This window comes from Phyllostomus discolor, chromosome 1 (assembly GCF_004126475.2).
Source record: "Phyllostomus discolor isolate MPI-MPIP mPhyDis1 chromosome 1, mPhyDis1.pri.v3, whole genome shotgun sequence".
In the NCBI taxonomy this organism is placed as follows: domain Eukaryota; kingdom Metazoa; phylum Chordata; class Mammalia; order Chiroptera; family Phyllostomidae; genus Phyllostomus; species Phyllostomus discolor.
The window spans coordinates 154,116,077-154,132,677 of NC_040903.2; the positions used below are offsets into that span (position 1 = coordinate 154,116,077).

Consider the following 16,601-nt stretch of genomic DNA (forward strand, 5'->3'; position numbering starts at 1 on the left):
ATAGGGGGCCAGCTGGGGACACTGTTGCCAGGCAGGGACTGAGGAGGGGAGGCAAGGGGGTCACCAGGGAAGAGACCTCCACAGAGGTGGGGCACAGAGTTTAGGGCTGCCTCCCATAGCATGAGGAGGCTGGGACCACCCTGGAGACGGGAGTTGAGGGTAAGGCAGGGCCCAGCTGGGATTAAGCGCTTTGAATAAGCAAAGTTTGCTGAATACCCAGCTCCTCTTTCTCAATGCTTCCTCCCCATGAAAATAAGGTGCAAGTGGGGCAATCATACCCACCACATATGACTCTCTCCTCTTGGTCCCCTGGGCCTGGCTGAGACCTGGAATCTCCACTGACCAGCCACCCTCAACACAAGGCTAGTTGAGCAACCCTGGGCCACCAGCCTTCACTGGGCTCTCCTGCCAAGCTCCCTCCTCTGCTCTGTGCCCAGAGCCTAGGGAGAGAACACTGAGGTGGGAGGCTATTGGCGAGGCCTCAGCTCTGAGGACTTCCTCAAGGTGCATAGCCCCAACACTCCCCTGGCCCAGGGAGCTCTGTCCTGACCCAGCTCAGCCAGCCCACTTCCTCTTGCTTAATCTGATCTGATTATCACCCTCGTTAATTCAACTGGGGGAGCAGGGGAGCTCTACCCAGAACTTCCTTCCCTTCTCAGGACCTGAGTCTTTGCACCAGCCCCTGACAACGAGGAAACCCTCACTCAGGCCCTAGAACTGCCTCTGCTGGCCTGTCGGGGCTGGAGCAGGAGGATGGGGGGCTGGAGCAGGAGGATGGGGTCCGGTGGGGCTGGAGCTAAGAGGTCTCTGAGCACAAAAGTAACCTCTAGGAGAGCAATTCCAGGACTCTTGGGGTAGAGCCTGGAGCAAGGCCTGACTGAGTCCGTGGAAGCAGCTTGGGAATCCCCCAGCTTCCTTGCCCTCTCCCGTCAGGGCTCATCCTCTCTCTCCCCTCTCCCCTCTCTCCAAGCCTGCCCTCCTCCCCCCATTTCTCTTCCCCCTTCTGTCCAACCCTGGGCCCCTCTGGGGGCCCTTCTGGTGTCTCTGCAGGTCTGATTCCCTCCCTGGGATCAGGTTCCCTCAGTCTGTTTGAATGGATTTTGCAAGGGAAATCCCTGATCCTTCCCAAAGCCCCTGCACCTGTCACCTGCTGCCACCCCTGGTCCTGTACCCGCGTCCCTCCCTCCTATCTGCCCTCCAGCCTCAGCCGTCCCTCCACTATGGAGCTGGAAAGACAATTCCCTCTGTCTTCCTCACCCTGGGGAAGGAAAGGGACTGGCAGGCTCCTCTCCTTTCTTAGCATTGGGGGTGCCGCAGGGAGGCAGGGAGTTCAGGATTCTTCACTCTGATCCTCCCATTCTCCGGCTCTGCAGGCTGAGGCTGTGAATCCACAGAACAAACCCTCGCCCGTCTTTACCCGATGATGGCACCGCCTGGACCAGTTTGTGAGACCCCCAACAGCAGCCTCCACGGGGCCTGCCTTTTCCTGCCCGTGTCCTGCGAAGTAGCCCTCAGAATGCAGGAAATGCACACATTGAGGGAAGTTTGGAAAACCTTCATCAAATAAGCCTTTTTTTTTCTTTTAAAAACACATTGGGGGTTTTAAAAAACGTGTATCGACAAAGAAAAATACTGTATAAAATAACAGTAGCATGGACGTGGAGAAAAATCAGGAGGTCACGCGAATACCCGGTTTGGGAATTGCGCTCCTCAGCTGAGCTGGGGGTTGGGGAGCGGAGCGGGGATGGGGGCGGGGCGGCAGTCTGCCAATCTCTCCTCACCCCGCCCCCTCCCCAGGGCAGAAGGTGGAAGGGTGAGGATGCCCCCTACTGGGCTCGCTTCCATTAGAAAGCGTGTGCCTCCTGCGGAAAGGCTGGGATCAACGGAAAGCAGATCTTCAGGGAAGTCGCTGGAGGGCCTGTGTCAGCTGTGATCCCTGGAGACGCGTACCCCGGAGAGTTTGGCGTGTGTGAGCTTTGGGCCACCCAAATCTCTGAGAACTCACAGTCAACACGCTGCTGCCTCCTCGGGAGATGCTGGCAGCCTGAAGCCCCAGGGGCAGGTCCCAGGTTCACTCGCTCACCAGGCAGCTTTGTGTGGGGCCTTCATGCTTTGGTTTCCCAACCTGTTTACCAGAGAAGTCCAGTGGTGGAAGCTAGACTCATATCTTCAGGTGACCCAGTTACCAGGCAGTGAGAGAGTCCAGTTAGGAGGGTTTCTTACATGATGCCATGACTCACCTGGTGAAGCAGCGGGGTTCAGGGGCCCATGTTGTTCAATCTGGGGTCTGTTTCCCAGCCTGACACATGGAGCCACACTCACTACTCTCTGAACCCAACCACTTGTGATGTTATTTTAACAGACACTGACAGGAGAAATGCAATTTCTTATTACTTCTTCTTCAGTATATATTCTTCACTGACTTGTTCTTTGGATATTATCCCCAGCAGTTTGTGTGAATTTGTGGGCTGGACCCACCTTCCCAGGGCAGACTGAGTCAGGACTGCTCCTGCTTGTGGGCTTGAGGCAGGCTGTCCTCCAAGCGGCCAGGACGTGTGAAGTCAAGTGCCAACCTCCTACCACCTTTGCGCCACCACGGCCCCCACCGCTGATGAGGCAGACTGGGGGTGAGGACCAGGAGCCGTCCATCGTCCATCGCCTGTCTGTATGTCCAGCTGTGGCCCTCGGTCCGGCCACCCTCTGCGCAGTCAGAGCTGAGTGTGAATGAGGGGACACGCTGGGCAGCAGGTGCTGAAGTTCTAATCCCTTAGGCAGGAGAGGAGAGGCAAACAGAAGCTCTTGGTAGAAGCCCAAGAGGAAGATGTTGCCTGTCCTCCCAAACCAAGCCCTTCTAGAATCACAGAAGGAACCGTCTGGGATTTAGAAGTGGAAAAGAATCAGTCCCACATACACTTCCCTTTGAAGTGTCATTTTGGAACAAACTTACCTGGAGATGTAGCTGCCCGAACATTGGATCATTCTCAACAAACCCAGATTTTTGTACGAAACAGAGGAAAGGTGTGCTGTGTGATCTTGGCAAGTCACCTGAGCTCTCAAAACTGTTAAGCTTTTGATCATTTCTAAGATCCCTTCCAGCTCTAAAAATCTCTCTCTTTCCAATCAGAAGGGCCAACCCTGAGAGAAGAGCTGTAGCTGGCAGGAAAGGACTGGTCCCTGCCCCAGCAGGGTATTCTTAGACGCATTACTTATATTCTCTGCCTTTGTTTATCTGTGAAATGGACCCATTTTCCTAAGCGGGATGGAAATAGGTTAGATGCTGTCCTTTGCCAGGCGGGCATGGTGCATTGCTCATGAGGACAGCCTTCAGAAAGATTGATTGCTTCTGTCCTTATTTCTGTCCTCATCCACCTTTTTATCAGGACCTGGGCAGAACCACAGTGATCAAACCCCTCAACGTTGTGAACAGCAGGAAGTCCGTGAGAACAGGGGACATGCTGGGAGACACACGGGATCCGAAAACACCCTGACCTGTTGTGGTAACAGGCTGAACCTCAAAGGTGAAATGAACAGGGCCTAACCCAGAGGTCTGGGCTTGGCTCCAAGGCACCAAGTGTACAAGGACAGGGCGGGGAGGTGGCGGCTTAGCAGAAGCGAGTGTGAAGAAAACTGAGGGTTCTTGCTGACAGCCAGCTCCCTGTGAGTCAAACAGAAAGGCTGCCAGAAACTCGGGCAGCCTCTTAGGCTCCTGAACTGAAGTGGGTACTGAGCCCCGTGACTCTCCATCATGGTATCAATCAGAATTGCCTGGAAGCTCTGGTAACACTGTGTATTCCTGATTGCACCGGACCCTCTGAATCAGGAAGGGTGAGTGGGGAGCGGGGAAGGAAGGTGAGGAATTCGGGTTTCTAAAGGGTTTCACCCTTGGTTCTAGCATGCAGCTAGGGCTCTAGAACCAAGGAAGACTCAGTCACATTCTCCCTCCTGGCATGATGTACTCAGAGACCGCAGTTCGGTTGCTTTACGTAGCTGGAGGCTGTTTGGTGGGGGACAGCCGGGATGTAGGACACACGCAACACTCTGTGAGGCCTGGTGGAGGGAATCATGGCTTAGGAGACAGAGGCAGCCGGGAGGTCTACTTTCAGATGGACGAGATTTGTTCTCCTGGGTCCCCAAGGTTAGAATCTTAGGTGAATTAAGTGACTGTCTTAGATCAGGTTTCCCATGACAACATTACAGGGAGGAGATTTGCTTGCAGAAAGTTTATTGGGAGGTGCTCTCAGAAACAATATGGCATCTGAGGGAGTGAAGCAGGCAGGAATGAGCCGAGGAATACCTTGATCAGTGATGAGGTCACCACAAAGGATGTCTCCATGGGGAGCTCTGGGCCCTCCAGACCTGGCCCTGACTGAGACAAGAGGGCTGAATCTTTGGATCTTCACACTCACTGGGCAGATTACCCCTAGGAAGGGCTCATGAAGAGGGGGTTATAGTTCCTCCTACTTACCTTCCTGTAAGTTTCCCAGAGAAAATGGTTGCCAGAAGTCTGGAGGAGCTATTTCCACACAAGCATGCAGGTCTGAGCCATGTGAAGGGGGTGCTGCCGTGGTTGCTATGGTGCACCACCCAGATCCTGCCTTTGGGGCCAAGAAACTTAATCCCCACGTTGCCAGGAGTGAATAGCTCATAGCTGAACCTCTCCCTGGGCACTTCCAAAAGCAGTTGCCTCGCCCGACTTCACGAGTCCTTCCTAGGGATAATCTGCCTGGTCAGTGTGAGGATTCAAAGGTTCAGCCTTCTTGCCTCAGTCGGGGGCCAGGTCTGGAGGGTCATCCCAACCCCAGAGCTCCCTGTGGAGACGTCCTTTGTCGTGCCTGCATCACTGATCAGTTCATTCCTCTGCTCAGTCCTGACTCCCCACTACTGCAGCTTGTCTTGGTGTCACAACTGATAGTCAGCACTGTCCCCACCACACTACCCATTCTAGATTCTATGTACCTTCAATTTGTACCTCTGCTGGTCTGCGTGGCTTACCTGGTGGCATTCCTGAGGGGTCTGAGCCCCTAATCACCACGCCCTTCTCAAACCAAGCTTCTGAATTTGTCCGCTTACTATTGAAATTGGCAAGGGAGTACCAAGTGACAGCCTGGTGCATCCCCTGGGTGCCAAACATATTCTTTCCTGACCTCCCTATGTAGCAACAGCCTTATCTCTCCTAAAGCATCAGGGTCAAGTACCTTTGCCAGGAATTGACTCCCTTCTTTGCCTGCTGGTGTCTTGGCACAGAGTCTGAAGGATGGAAAGCAGCCACACGGAACGTTTGTGGAATTCTTGTTCTGTCCCCTGCTGGAAGTGTTCCGCCTCTAGGACCTAGATCCTCTAAACTCAGAGAGCTTGGAACTGTCGGAATAAGAACCACGCAGTCCAAGCCCCCCTCCAAGGGTCAGTAGTAAATTAGTTCCTCCCTCCTTCCACCTCTCCCCGGACCACTGTATTTCAGCTGTTGGACCACAGTGCCATATGACAGCTACTGGGTAGGTGTCTACTCGATGCTGGAGCACCGCGTCCCACCATCTCTAAAATGGGGCATCAGCCACCCCTTTGAAAGGCTGTTCTTTTACTCAGTCAACTCTATTCACCAGTGGGCAGCAAAGAATGTGACATGCCCAGAAGATTCCACAACAACACTTTTGCTATAAAGCGGGACTCTTGATCTGATGCAACATTACGTGAGATCCCAAGTCAGTGGATCAAACACTCTTTCAGCCTTTAGGGAGTGGTGCTGGTTGAGGCCTTTGGCAAGAGAGAGAAATATATACCCAGAATATATGTCCATTCAGGTCAGGATGAGTCACCAGCCCTTTCAGAGTAACTGATAGGCTATTCTGAGATCAATGAGATAAGAAATGTAAATGCTTGGTATGCAGCCTAGCACATAGTAAGAGTGTGGATGTCGCTGATGTTGTAATTGGTCAGAACTTTCCAAAGCCTGACAAGGCTGCCTTAGGGAGTGGACAAGGTCCACCACCATCATGGAGGGTCTTTTAGCTGAGGCTGAAGAGTGCTCCATAGGGGTGTTGTGTGAGAGGTTCTAGGGTCCGTAGGTATGTACAAAAGGTTAGACCTTTGGGGCCCTTCCTGTCCCCACCCTACCTTGATTCTCAGATTTCCCTCGCTGTGCCTACCCCCTGATGAGAGACACTTAGACAAGCACATTCACTATCAGGCCACTAGGGGGCCATTTAGTTGCCTACAGCAGGAATACACTAATGGTTTCTTAATGGCTCAGGCACTAGGGAGATCAACCTCAATTATATCTGAAAGCAATTTGAGTTCGTAGGGTAAAAGACACTATGTAAATCCAGATAATAAATAGGGCTTATTGATGATAGGTTAAAGAATTTGGCACTGTTTAGTTTGGAGAAAAATACAGTGAGAGGAATTGAATTAGTGCTTCAAGTATATTTATTCCTTAGAAGAGAGTGACATGCTGTTTTCTGCTCCCTGAGAACCAAGCAAGAAGAAAGAAGTTTAATTTGCAACAGAAGAAATATGGAGTGAATTCAAGAAAGAGGACAGAAGGAGGCTTTGGGTTGACTTTCCCTGGAATTTTTCAGAATAATTCTCCTTGCTGTAGTTGGTATGAACGGTCCTGCCAGGAAAGCCAGAGAGCGGAGCAGAGAAGAGAGGTGAACATCCAGAGACAACTCAGGGATTTTAACTTAACAGGTCGCCCTGCTAGACAAGCTGGGAGCCGGCTGGGGAAGGAGTGGTTGTGTTTTCCCCATCAGCCCACAGAACACAATACACACTCCAAACTTGCAGTGTTCTTGAAATTTCTCAGAAAGTAAAAAGACAGGCTGCTCCTGAAAACAGCATACAGTTGGCCACTGCTGTGGCAGACTCACACCTGGGCCTCAGGAATGAGAGTGAGGGCTCGGGTTATAGGCCTTTAGCTCCATCAGCCATCAGCACACTCAGCTCTGGTAGCCACCTGACTTCTGTGTGTAATTGGTCAGAACTTTCCAAAGCCTGACAAGGCTGCCTTAGGGAGTGGACAAGGTCCACCACCATCATGGAGGGTCTTTTAGCTGAGGCTGAAGAGTGCTCTGTAGGGGTGTTGTGTAGGAAGTTCTATAGTCGGCAGGTATGTACAAAAGATCACCTTTTGGGCCCTTTCTGTCCCCACCCTGCCTTGATTCTCTGATTTCTCTCCCTCTGCATACCCTTATTTGGGGGCAGGGCAGCAGTGTCGGGAAGGGGCTTCCTCATAAAGGGACACTGTGTCTGGATACCAAAGGTTCCTGTGGAGGATGAGGGGAAGTGGGAAAGGCAAGAGGGTCCTGCCCCACAGAGTCAGAAGTAAGGAGTCAGGCTCACATCTACAGGGGGCAGGACTGGGTGGGGGTCTGTTCACCCACAGAATCCCATCATGACCATGGTCCTCTCCCCACACACATTCACACAGGCACAGTCTCCCACAGCCAGTTGAGGCACCCAGGCGGTCCACATATCCAGTTCTGGGAACACAGGAAGTAGAATTCAAAGAGGAGGGAGCCAGAAATTCTAGAAAGCCTTGTAGAGAGGGAATCCGAAGAAGAGAAGACAGGAGAGAGGAGGGTGGAAGGAGGGGGAAAGGCACAAGGGAAAGCGGCTGATGTGAGTCTAAGCTTAGAGAGGGGTCGTCAGAATCGACCTGAAGGAGGACAAACCTCACATGGGAAGGGGGTGATGGAACAAACGCCCAGACTTCAAGGCCTAGAGAGGATCAGAGAGGGGGAAATCTCTGATAGCCCCTCTATGGGTTCAGTGCAGCCCCTTGACCTGGGATTCGGAAGCCCCCCAAAGCGGGACCTGAGACCTGTTGTAAACTGGCACTAATGTGGAAGGCGAGGCTGGAAAGCCAGCTTAGCACGTGGTACTGTCTCTGAAGCTTTGAAAAGTCTGGACATCCTGACTCCGGGCTCTAAGAGGACAAGGGATCGGATAGATTTCAGCGAAGCTCTGAACCACCAGCGGGACAGGGAAGGGGATGGGCCGGTGGGGAAGGGACGGGGCCCACTACGACCACAGTGTGAACCACTGGTCCTTGTCTGCGTACGCCGGACGTGGGCTAGGCTGGCTAGGTATAAAGAGATCTGGATGACCCGCACGGAGGGTACGGAGGGTACGTGGAGCGGGGCGCGAGCCGAGAGCACAAGTGGTCTCTCCCCCATTCTGGGGGTAAACCGAGGCCTGGGGGCCGAAGCTGCTGCTGCTATTCCACCTGTCACTTGGGACAGGACCGAATGGAGAGGTGCCAGAGTTGACAGGTCCGCACTCCGAACGCCCCTCCCCGCCCTCTTCCGTTCCGCACTCCGCCCCAAACGAGGCCATTCCCCTTTTAAAGAAGCGCCTGGGCTCCCATCTCACCGCGCCAGCCCGCGCGGGGCTGCGGCGACGTTGCCCTTTTAAGAACCAGCCTCCTTTAACTCTCTCGTACCGGGGCGTCCCGGCGGGGCTTGCGGCGCCCTGCAGAAGCCCGCCTCCCTGCGCGGCACTTCCGGACCCCGGCGTCGCCCTTTTAAGAGGCAGCCCCCAGCAGCGCTCTCCCCCGCCCCCTGTTGCCCGCGCGCGAGGCGGGGGAGCCCGGCTGGAGCGGAGCGCGCTGTCCGCGCGGCCACTGGAGACTGAGCGGCCGGCGGCCGGGCAGGCGGCGGCGGCGGCGGATGGGGACGCGGAGCCGGGCGGCTGTGGCGGCTGTGGCTGTGGCGGCGGCGGGGAAGCAGCTGACGGGCCGACGACGGCGGCGGCGCTGGCGGCGGTGACTGGTCCAGGCCCCGGTGGCGGCTGCAGCGACACGGTGGCGGGCTGCGGGCGGGCGTCGTGAGGAGCGGCGGCGGAGCGTGGAGCAGCCAGGAACCGAGGGCGCCGGGCCGCCCCTTGTCTAGTCCTCGCAGGCCGCCAGGCCCCCTCCAGCCGGGGCCGTGGAGCACCGGGGCAAAGGCCGGGGCCCCCCCATGAAGGAGCGCGACGCGGCCCCGGCGGAGCGGGGCAAGCCGGCCACCTACACCGGGGACAAGAAGGCGAAGATGGCGGCCAAGACCAACAAGAAGTGGGTCCGGCTCGCCACCGTGTTCGCCTACGTGCTCTCTGTGTCTCTGGCCGCCATCGTGCTCGCCGTCTACTACAGCCTCATCTGGCAGCCGGTGGGCGCCGGGACCTCGGGGGGAGCCGTTGGCCCGCCCCCAGGCGGCTCCAACACCACCGGCCCGTCTGGGACTTCGGCGGCGGCGGCGGCAGTGGGGCCAAACACCACGGGATCGTCCAGCCGTGAGGCACCGCGCGACGCGCCCCCGCTGCAGGCGGCACGGCCCACGCCTCCTGAGCCCTCTGCCGACAGCCCCTTGGCCCGGCCGCTGGAGCGGCCGCGGGGGCCGGAGGAGGACGAGGAGGAAGCGGCGGCGGCGCCCGGGAGCCGCTGAACCCCTCCGCACCAGGGGCGGTGGGGAACCATCCTCCCCAAGCCTGCAGGCTGGATTGTGCAGCAGGACGGGGCGGAGAGCCCGCTGGAGTGACCCTCACGGGAGCGAACGCCCCTCCTCCCAGGACGATCGCGGGCTTGTAGGGGCGAGTGGCCTACAGCTGGATCTTCAGCCAGGGGACCGCGATTCGTCCGGGACTCGCAGTTTGGTCTTCCCAGGCCCGTGCAGCAGCGCTGGTGCCCTGAGCCGTAGGGCGTTGGGCGTTGGGGGAAGGGGTAGGGAGATCCCAGCCCGGAACACTTCTGCGCCGCTCACACTTGTGTATCCTACGTGCGGGGGTCACTCGGGTTTTCCCCACAAGACTCAGGGGAAAGAGGGAGTTGTGGGGGCTCTTAAATAAGCTGAAGCTCTCGGAAGGAGGAGGGCACCAAAAGTAGTGGAGCTCAGGTACGTCAACCTAGTTGCAGTGGCCACAAATGCATTTAATTTATAGATCCCTGTATATAGTTGTTGACATGTGCACTAGAAGCAGTAATTACATAGAACTATATGAGTATATATCTATCCTCCCACATTCTGGATAGCTACTGACTGTTGGGGCCAGGCAAGGGCTATTTGCTAAGCCCCAAGTGCAGCTAGCCAGAGGGCACAGACACTTTTTTCCATCACCCACTCTTTCCCCTGCTCCCGCTCCTATTGCAGAAAAAAAGGTTTATGACACAAGAGTATAATCATTCTTAGACTTGTTGAAAGGATAGTGGGAAACCTTAAGAGGAGTAGAAGCTGTGTAGGGAGGGTGGGGAGTGCACTGTTCTCTTTCCCACCCTAGTGCCCTCACTTAAGAGGTTTCCTGTTGCACCCTAAGTATTTGGACATGGGCCAGGGAAAAGGAAGGGAATGAGCAGTGCCTCTGTGCTTCCATCCTTGGCCTTCTCATAGTTTTTTAGGAACAGCAAACTTTGTAAGTAGGTTGAGTCACAAGTGTTTTATCTTTTTTCCCTTAAAAACTTGTCTTGTTCCAGTAAGCATCCCTAGCCTTCCCTCTTCTATGAGCTTGTAGAGACAGAGTAGCTCTGTGATTAGGATGAAATCTGTTGTGAGCAGAGCTTTGCACGCGTCCTCCCATTTAAAAGATGGGCTTCAAACTCAGGATTGTGCTCCGAGAGCCAGTTATTAGACCAGTAGTGGGAAAGTTAAATTGGCTTGTCTTTACCTCTCCTGATAAACTTATATGCAGCCTGTACTTTTACTGAAATGAGAAACATCAAGGGAAATGACATTTGTTTAGCTCTGGGGCAGCAAGAGTGATACATCCTCAATTTCAGATTCCATTTCCTTCTGCCACTTGCTTTTAGGCAATTGAGTGTGAGTAGTGACGAGATATCAAACCCCTTAGTGTTTCCTTTTTGGGAAATGAGGCACTTTTTTAAAACAAGACAAAAATTTAGCCACCTGAGTCTGGAAGCAGTTTTTCTCTCCAGTTTTCTGGCCTACACTCCAGTTAGCTCTGATCCAAGTTCACAAGATGAACAGCCTTGCTTTAAGCCTTGTCCTGTAGGAGGCGAGATAACAGCAGCTGCGCTGTCATAGCCTAGGGGCAGGCTGGTAGCACCCCAAGGGTGTCTTGGCTGGAGCAGATTTCTGAGCAGCTGACTTGACTTTGGTCATTAGAAAGCCTCTGAGGCCTTTTAAAATTTTTGGTGGGAGCCTAGGGGAAGAAACATAAAAATGCCACTTTATAACTTCAATAATAGCCTGTAATTTATATTTATTGTGTGAATTTTTAGTCCTATATTTTAATAATTTATAAATTGATCTCTTATTCCAAGAATTCTTTGAACTTGCAGGAGAACATCTGAGAGTCCAATCCCCTGTCCCCATCCCGACCCCTGCATTTTGGACTGCTTAATCCACTCTGGGATGGATCAAAGAGTCTAAAGAGACCGCTCACAGGTCCAGCTGCTGGCCTCCTGACTCTCTAAAGCCTTCACTGGAATCGGGACATTAGTTCCAGCTCTAGCTGTGAACATGACCAGAGACATTATTTATAATGCAGCCATTTAAGATATACCTGTACTCAAAAAGTCTTGTATATTTTTTAAAAGTTTTATTTTTCAGGTGAACAAAAATACATTCTAAAAACTCCACATAAGCTGTGTAAGTTGATTGCTCCAGTTCTGGAATTTCTTTGGGAAGGCGTGGAGGTTGAAGGAGGAGGTGGTCTGAGACGTGGTGGGTGGTGATGAACTGGTATGGGAGGGAAAACAGTCCCTCTCCTGCTCTCAGTGCTGTGCAGCTCGACTGAGTTGATTCGTGAAGGGCAGCAGGATCCATCTTAGTTGGGAAGCAACGATGGGGTTGGAAGAACAGTGATATCTAGCTTAAAAAAGGTTGAAAAAAGTTATGCTCTTAAAGGACTGGGCGTATGCCGAACTAAGGAAGCTAAAGGACCAGCCACCATGCATATTAAGAATTATTGCAAATAGTGAGCTGGCTGAGGACATCACTGTTCTCGCCTTTAAACAAACCGTTGGCCCCTAGATAACTCGAGAAATGCAAACACTGGGAAAGACACTGAGGAGTCCTCAGTGGTCAGAGCTTTGTCTACAATGGAGGAGGTGAAAGAGCCAAATGGCTGAGAGAAGCTTTAGGTCGCTTCAAAGGTGAGGCTCTTTCTCTCCCTAAAGCAAACAATAAAAGACATGTGGGTGAAAAGCACAAAAATGAGGGATTAGTTATGCTGCAAAATACGTGGCAAGCAGTTGAGCTCAGTTCATTCTTAGACAATGCTGCCCAGTACACAACCAGAAGCCAGTGTTGGAGGGCCCCCTGGGGCCTGCACTTCTCCAAAGCTGTTAGGGGGTGGCTGCTGCGCTTTTACATCACCCTGTAGTCTGCAGGGGAGCGTGGAAAAGTCCGCCCTTCTTTTATTTCTCTCTTCAGCCTACACAATAGGTTTCTATGAGAGGTCTTGGTAAGGCAGAGCAGAAGGGGAGGGAAAGAGTTTCAAGGTTCTTCCAGTCAGTCCCCCTCTCTGTAGCCGGTGACCTGCGGCTTTTGCAGCTGCACCAGGGCTTCACAGGGTGGGCCTGTACAGCCGTGTGTGTGGCAGGCACCTGCTGGCTGATGAGAAGAGCCCTGTTCACAGAACAGGGCCCAGTTGGTGGGGAGCAGTGGTCTGAATAGCTCTGTTTTCAAGGGTTAGAAATTTGCTGCAAAATTGTCCATTGGCTTTTGAGCCAGGAAGGAGAGGTTTGTGCAAAGGGGATTACTTTCAACTGCTTTTTACCTGCACCGCCAGGATCATTTCTAGGTGTTTGCTTGTGTCAGAAGTTACCACAGGCACTTATTCCCTGACAGCCTGGATTTGAAGGAAGAGATAATCCTCTTTGGAAAGTGAAGTGTTGGGGGTGATGGGCCAGCAGTTGGCTAAGCTGGTTACACTGAGTTTGTGTGGGTATCATTTCTCTCCCCCATGGATGCCGAGGTACAAAGAAGTGTTTCTCTGAAATTTTAAGCATAAGAAATATTTTTCTTCCTAAGAGCTCTAGATTTCTGCACAGTATGAGGCCATTTTCTGTCTACCTTATTTTTCAGTTTTCACCAGGGAATTCTAAGATAGTGTGTTCTTTAGTTGAGTATTTATATCCTGTTCTGAAATGCTGAGCGGAGAGCATCTACTTGTTTCTACATGTTTCTTTAAGGGGAACTGAAAGGTCAGCTCCCGAGCTTTAGGGCTACCACAGCTATTTAAAAGGGGTAATAATTGTCCTCCCCTTCCTGTCTGCAGAGAATGGAGGTATTTCTGGAATTGTAACTGCAGTAACAAAAGGGCAAGAGCTGCACTCTGGTGCCCCCACCCCCACTCGGTTGAGGGAGGGACCGCGGTGACTTTTGCTCATTTCACACGACCAGCTCTGAGCTCTGCGCTCCGTTCCTGGCGCAGTAGTAGGTGCTCTGAGTTTGTCACTGCTCACCTGGTTGGTCACTGTGTTGGGTAGACTTGTTCTTCGGGTCATTGTGGTGTCACTGTCATAATCCACTTGTGGACCCACATCCACAGCCCACAATCTGGTTCAAGGGAGTGGATGGGCTGCTCAAGAGAACCCCTGGAAAACAGTTGCACTGGCCATTCTAGTGGTGGTTTTCTGCATTTCCAAGTTGAGGGACTCGGGCTTGGCCTGCCTGTTCTTCGCAGGCACCAGTCCTCAGCGGTGTTCCATGTGGCGCGTAATGGAGGTGACAGAGATACGTGATCCATTCATGGTCTCCTCTGTCCGGCCCTATGTGTAATGTTGAGCTATAAAAATGCCCAATCCATCAACAGTTTTCTGGCCACATCTGTTTTACTTGCTGACATGGCCTGTGGGTTTCTGCTGCCAGAAAACCTATGTTATGCTCTTTGTTGCCTCCAGGAGCTAATTTTAAAAATAGAAAAACAAAAACTTTTTTTTACCGCACAGCCAGACTCTACTAGACTCTCCATCCTAAGTGCGGAAACAGCACGGCTCCCATGGTGCACACCAGCCGCCCGGTCAGCAGGAGCAGCGGGTGGACCAGCCTCCCTGTTCTGCCTGTTAACGTGCAGGACTGCAGGGTCACCTTGCGGGCCCCGCCCCGTAAAGAGGAATTGACAGTCACGCCAACAAGGATCCCTGTTATGCCCTGTTTTCTTACCTTCAGGGATCCGTGTTTACGGTAGCTTATCAGTTAAACAGCTGTAAGGTTCTAACTTAACTTAGATTATTTTCCACAAACCACTACCATTAATTCAACAACTATTTATTTAGTGTCTACAGTGGGCCAAGTGAGCCTCAAAAGTCCCAGCCAACTTGTCCAAAAAAGTAATTGTGTTGATCACCAAGGATTTCCTTTTAAAAACACCTTTCTCTGCCACCTCCGTGGTGTGCTGGGTCACGAGTCGAGGCCTCCCCACACCGTCTTGTGGAGGCCACCTCCTCCCTCAGCTGCTGGTCAGTCTGGGCAGCGTTGTCACAGCATCCAGCCTCTGAGCCCTCACAGCTCGCGCTGTCATGGGGACCTGGGTGGGAGGCAGCATGCTCTTGGGGAAACGGGGCTTGAGGACTCGGCAGCAGCCACTGGTTATGGCCCCTGACTCCTCTCTTTTCTCCTGACTTAATGGGACTGCATGAGAGTGAATGCCGGTAATAGATGGGACAGAGCTTGGAGACCTCGGGAATAAAGGCACAGCGTACACACACGAGGAGGTACGTGTTCAAGGCAGTCCGTCCCTTTGGGAAACCGATGCGCGGAGAGAAATGTGAAGGGGCAGGGAGCAAGCATCACGCTAGTGCTGTGACTGTCGGCATCAGCACCACTGGCAACTTGGTAGAAATGCCGTGTGTTGGGCCCCGTCTCAGGCCAACTGAATGAGAGGTTCAGGGGATGGAGCCCAGGGCCGTGTTCCAACTAGCCTTCCAGGCGATTCTGATGAGCACTAACATGTGAGAACTGCAAGCCCAACCTTTCCCTCTGAATCTGGGGGTTAGGGTTACGGTGTTTCTGTTTTCACAGATGATTATTGAGGGGGACTTCTGATGCTCTTTCTTGGTAGAAGCTAGCCGCCCGGCTGGTGGGCGGGGAGGAGATGCTGTGTTGCCAGAGTTGGTGAGCAAAGAGGAAAAAGCCCACGTTGTTGGTCACTTCTGGCAGTTGCAGAACATGCCCTGGAGAGCTCGTTCAGAAGGAGGCCGGCCTGAGAGAGCCCTCCCTCCCCGTCCCACAAAGGTATTGGTGTGTTTCCTCGCCTCCTTCCCTGGGGCCTGCTGCTCCTCTGGCCCGTCCTTAAAAGGAGCAGCGGGTGCCACGTTTGTTCCTTCTGGTGCCAGGTCTGTGCAATTTCACTTCCCTGGCGTCAAGTGGATGCTTAATGAGAGGCCGTGACGTGGGCCAGCAGACTCGTTGAAGAAAAGCAGCCTCAGTCTGGGCCTTGTGCTGGCTCCTCTCATTGCCTTTTCCAGCCTTGAATTCTTTCCCGCAGTGAGGTTGTGGTCAGCAGTGTCCGCCCTTCCACTTGGGCCCCGATAACCCTCGCTTAGAGCTCAGAGAGATGCTTGCCGGGGCCTGTGGACACTGATAAATGACTCAAGAGGGAGCAATGACGTGGTTGGTGTCTTTGGTTTCTCCTATTCCCTTGACCCCCTCTGACTTGGTGCCCAAAATAGAAAGATATGGGGAGCTTTGCCATTTTCTTTGTTCTTCTGGGGGGCTGGTACCAGCTTTGCCTGTTATTCCTGTCCCTGTGGCCAGGGCTGGGACCAGAGTCGACTAGTGGTCAGACCTTCCCAACTTGTGCCTTGTTATGGAGCTGGGGAGCCCCTCCTCGCAGGGGTCCCCGTTCACCCATCCCTTGACTGTAAGAACATATAGTTATGTTGCTCCTTTGGGTGGCAAAACCTAACAGTAGAAGGCATGAGCAAGCTCCACCAGGGAGTTTGTTTCTGAAGAAAATTTTTAAAAGATTTTATTTATTTTTAGAGAGAGGACCCAGGGAGAGAGAAAGAGAGGGAGAGAAACATCGATGTGTGAGAGAGAAATCGGTTGGTTGGCCTCTTGCATTCACCCAGCCAGGGACCAAACCCACAACCCAGGCATGTGCCCTGACTGGGAACCAAACCGCGACCCTTCACTTTGCAGAACGATGCCCCAACCAACATGAAAGAAGTAAACCCTGGTGGAAGCTCCTGAGATTCCTACGGATGTGAACAAAGGGAGAGAGGAACCACTCTGAGCTGTGGGAACCAATGTGTGAAGTTAGGCAGAAAGGCTTAAGACACCCTTATGATCCCACTGGTGGGTGAGAATAGAGAACCCTCCCTGTAGGAGAAGGGCTGCTCCCTGAGGCTTTGCCTCAGCTAGACGCCCCCCGCATGAAAGCAGGTCCTGGAATGCTGGTAAGCTTCAGAAACCATCCCTGTTTCCCTGAGGGTGTGCTGAGCCCAGTGAGAATGAAACTAGAAGAGAAAGTAAAGGAAAAGATGGGAAACAAAGTAGACAGAGATCACACCAAATAGCTACTTCATTTATTCCACAGATATTTACTAAGTGCCTTTAGGCTACTGTTAGAGTGCCTACAGTGGGCCAGGCATATTTCTCATACTCTTAGCTTTCATTTTCTGAACAACCCTTCTAAGTATTCCTATCCCCACGTTGCAGATA

At 53.0% G+C, this 16,601-nt stretch overlaps 1 protein-coding gene across 1 annotated transcript; it reads left to right on the top strand.

Moving 5' to 3' along the window:
* The first annotated feature begins 8,388 nt into the window (after positions 1 to 8,388).
* On the top strand, positions 8,389 to 11,569 carry INAFM2 (InaF motif containing 2). Its single transcript, XM_036031683.1, has one exon. The coding sequence runs from the start codon at positions 8,958 to 8,960 to the stop codon at positions 9,420 to 9,422; it is 465 nt and encodes a 154-aa protein (XP_035887576.1). The 5' UTR covers positions 8,389 to 8,957; the 3' UTR covers positions 9,423 to 11,569.
* Positions 11,570 to 16,601: the final 5,032 nt, after the last annotated feature.

Excerpts from the sequence above, each read along its gene's own strand:
- INAFM2 (XM_036031683.1), top strand. The coding sequence starts at position 8,958 with ATGAAGGAGCGCGACGCGGCCCCGGCGGAGCGGGGCAAGCCGGCCACC.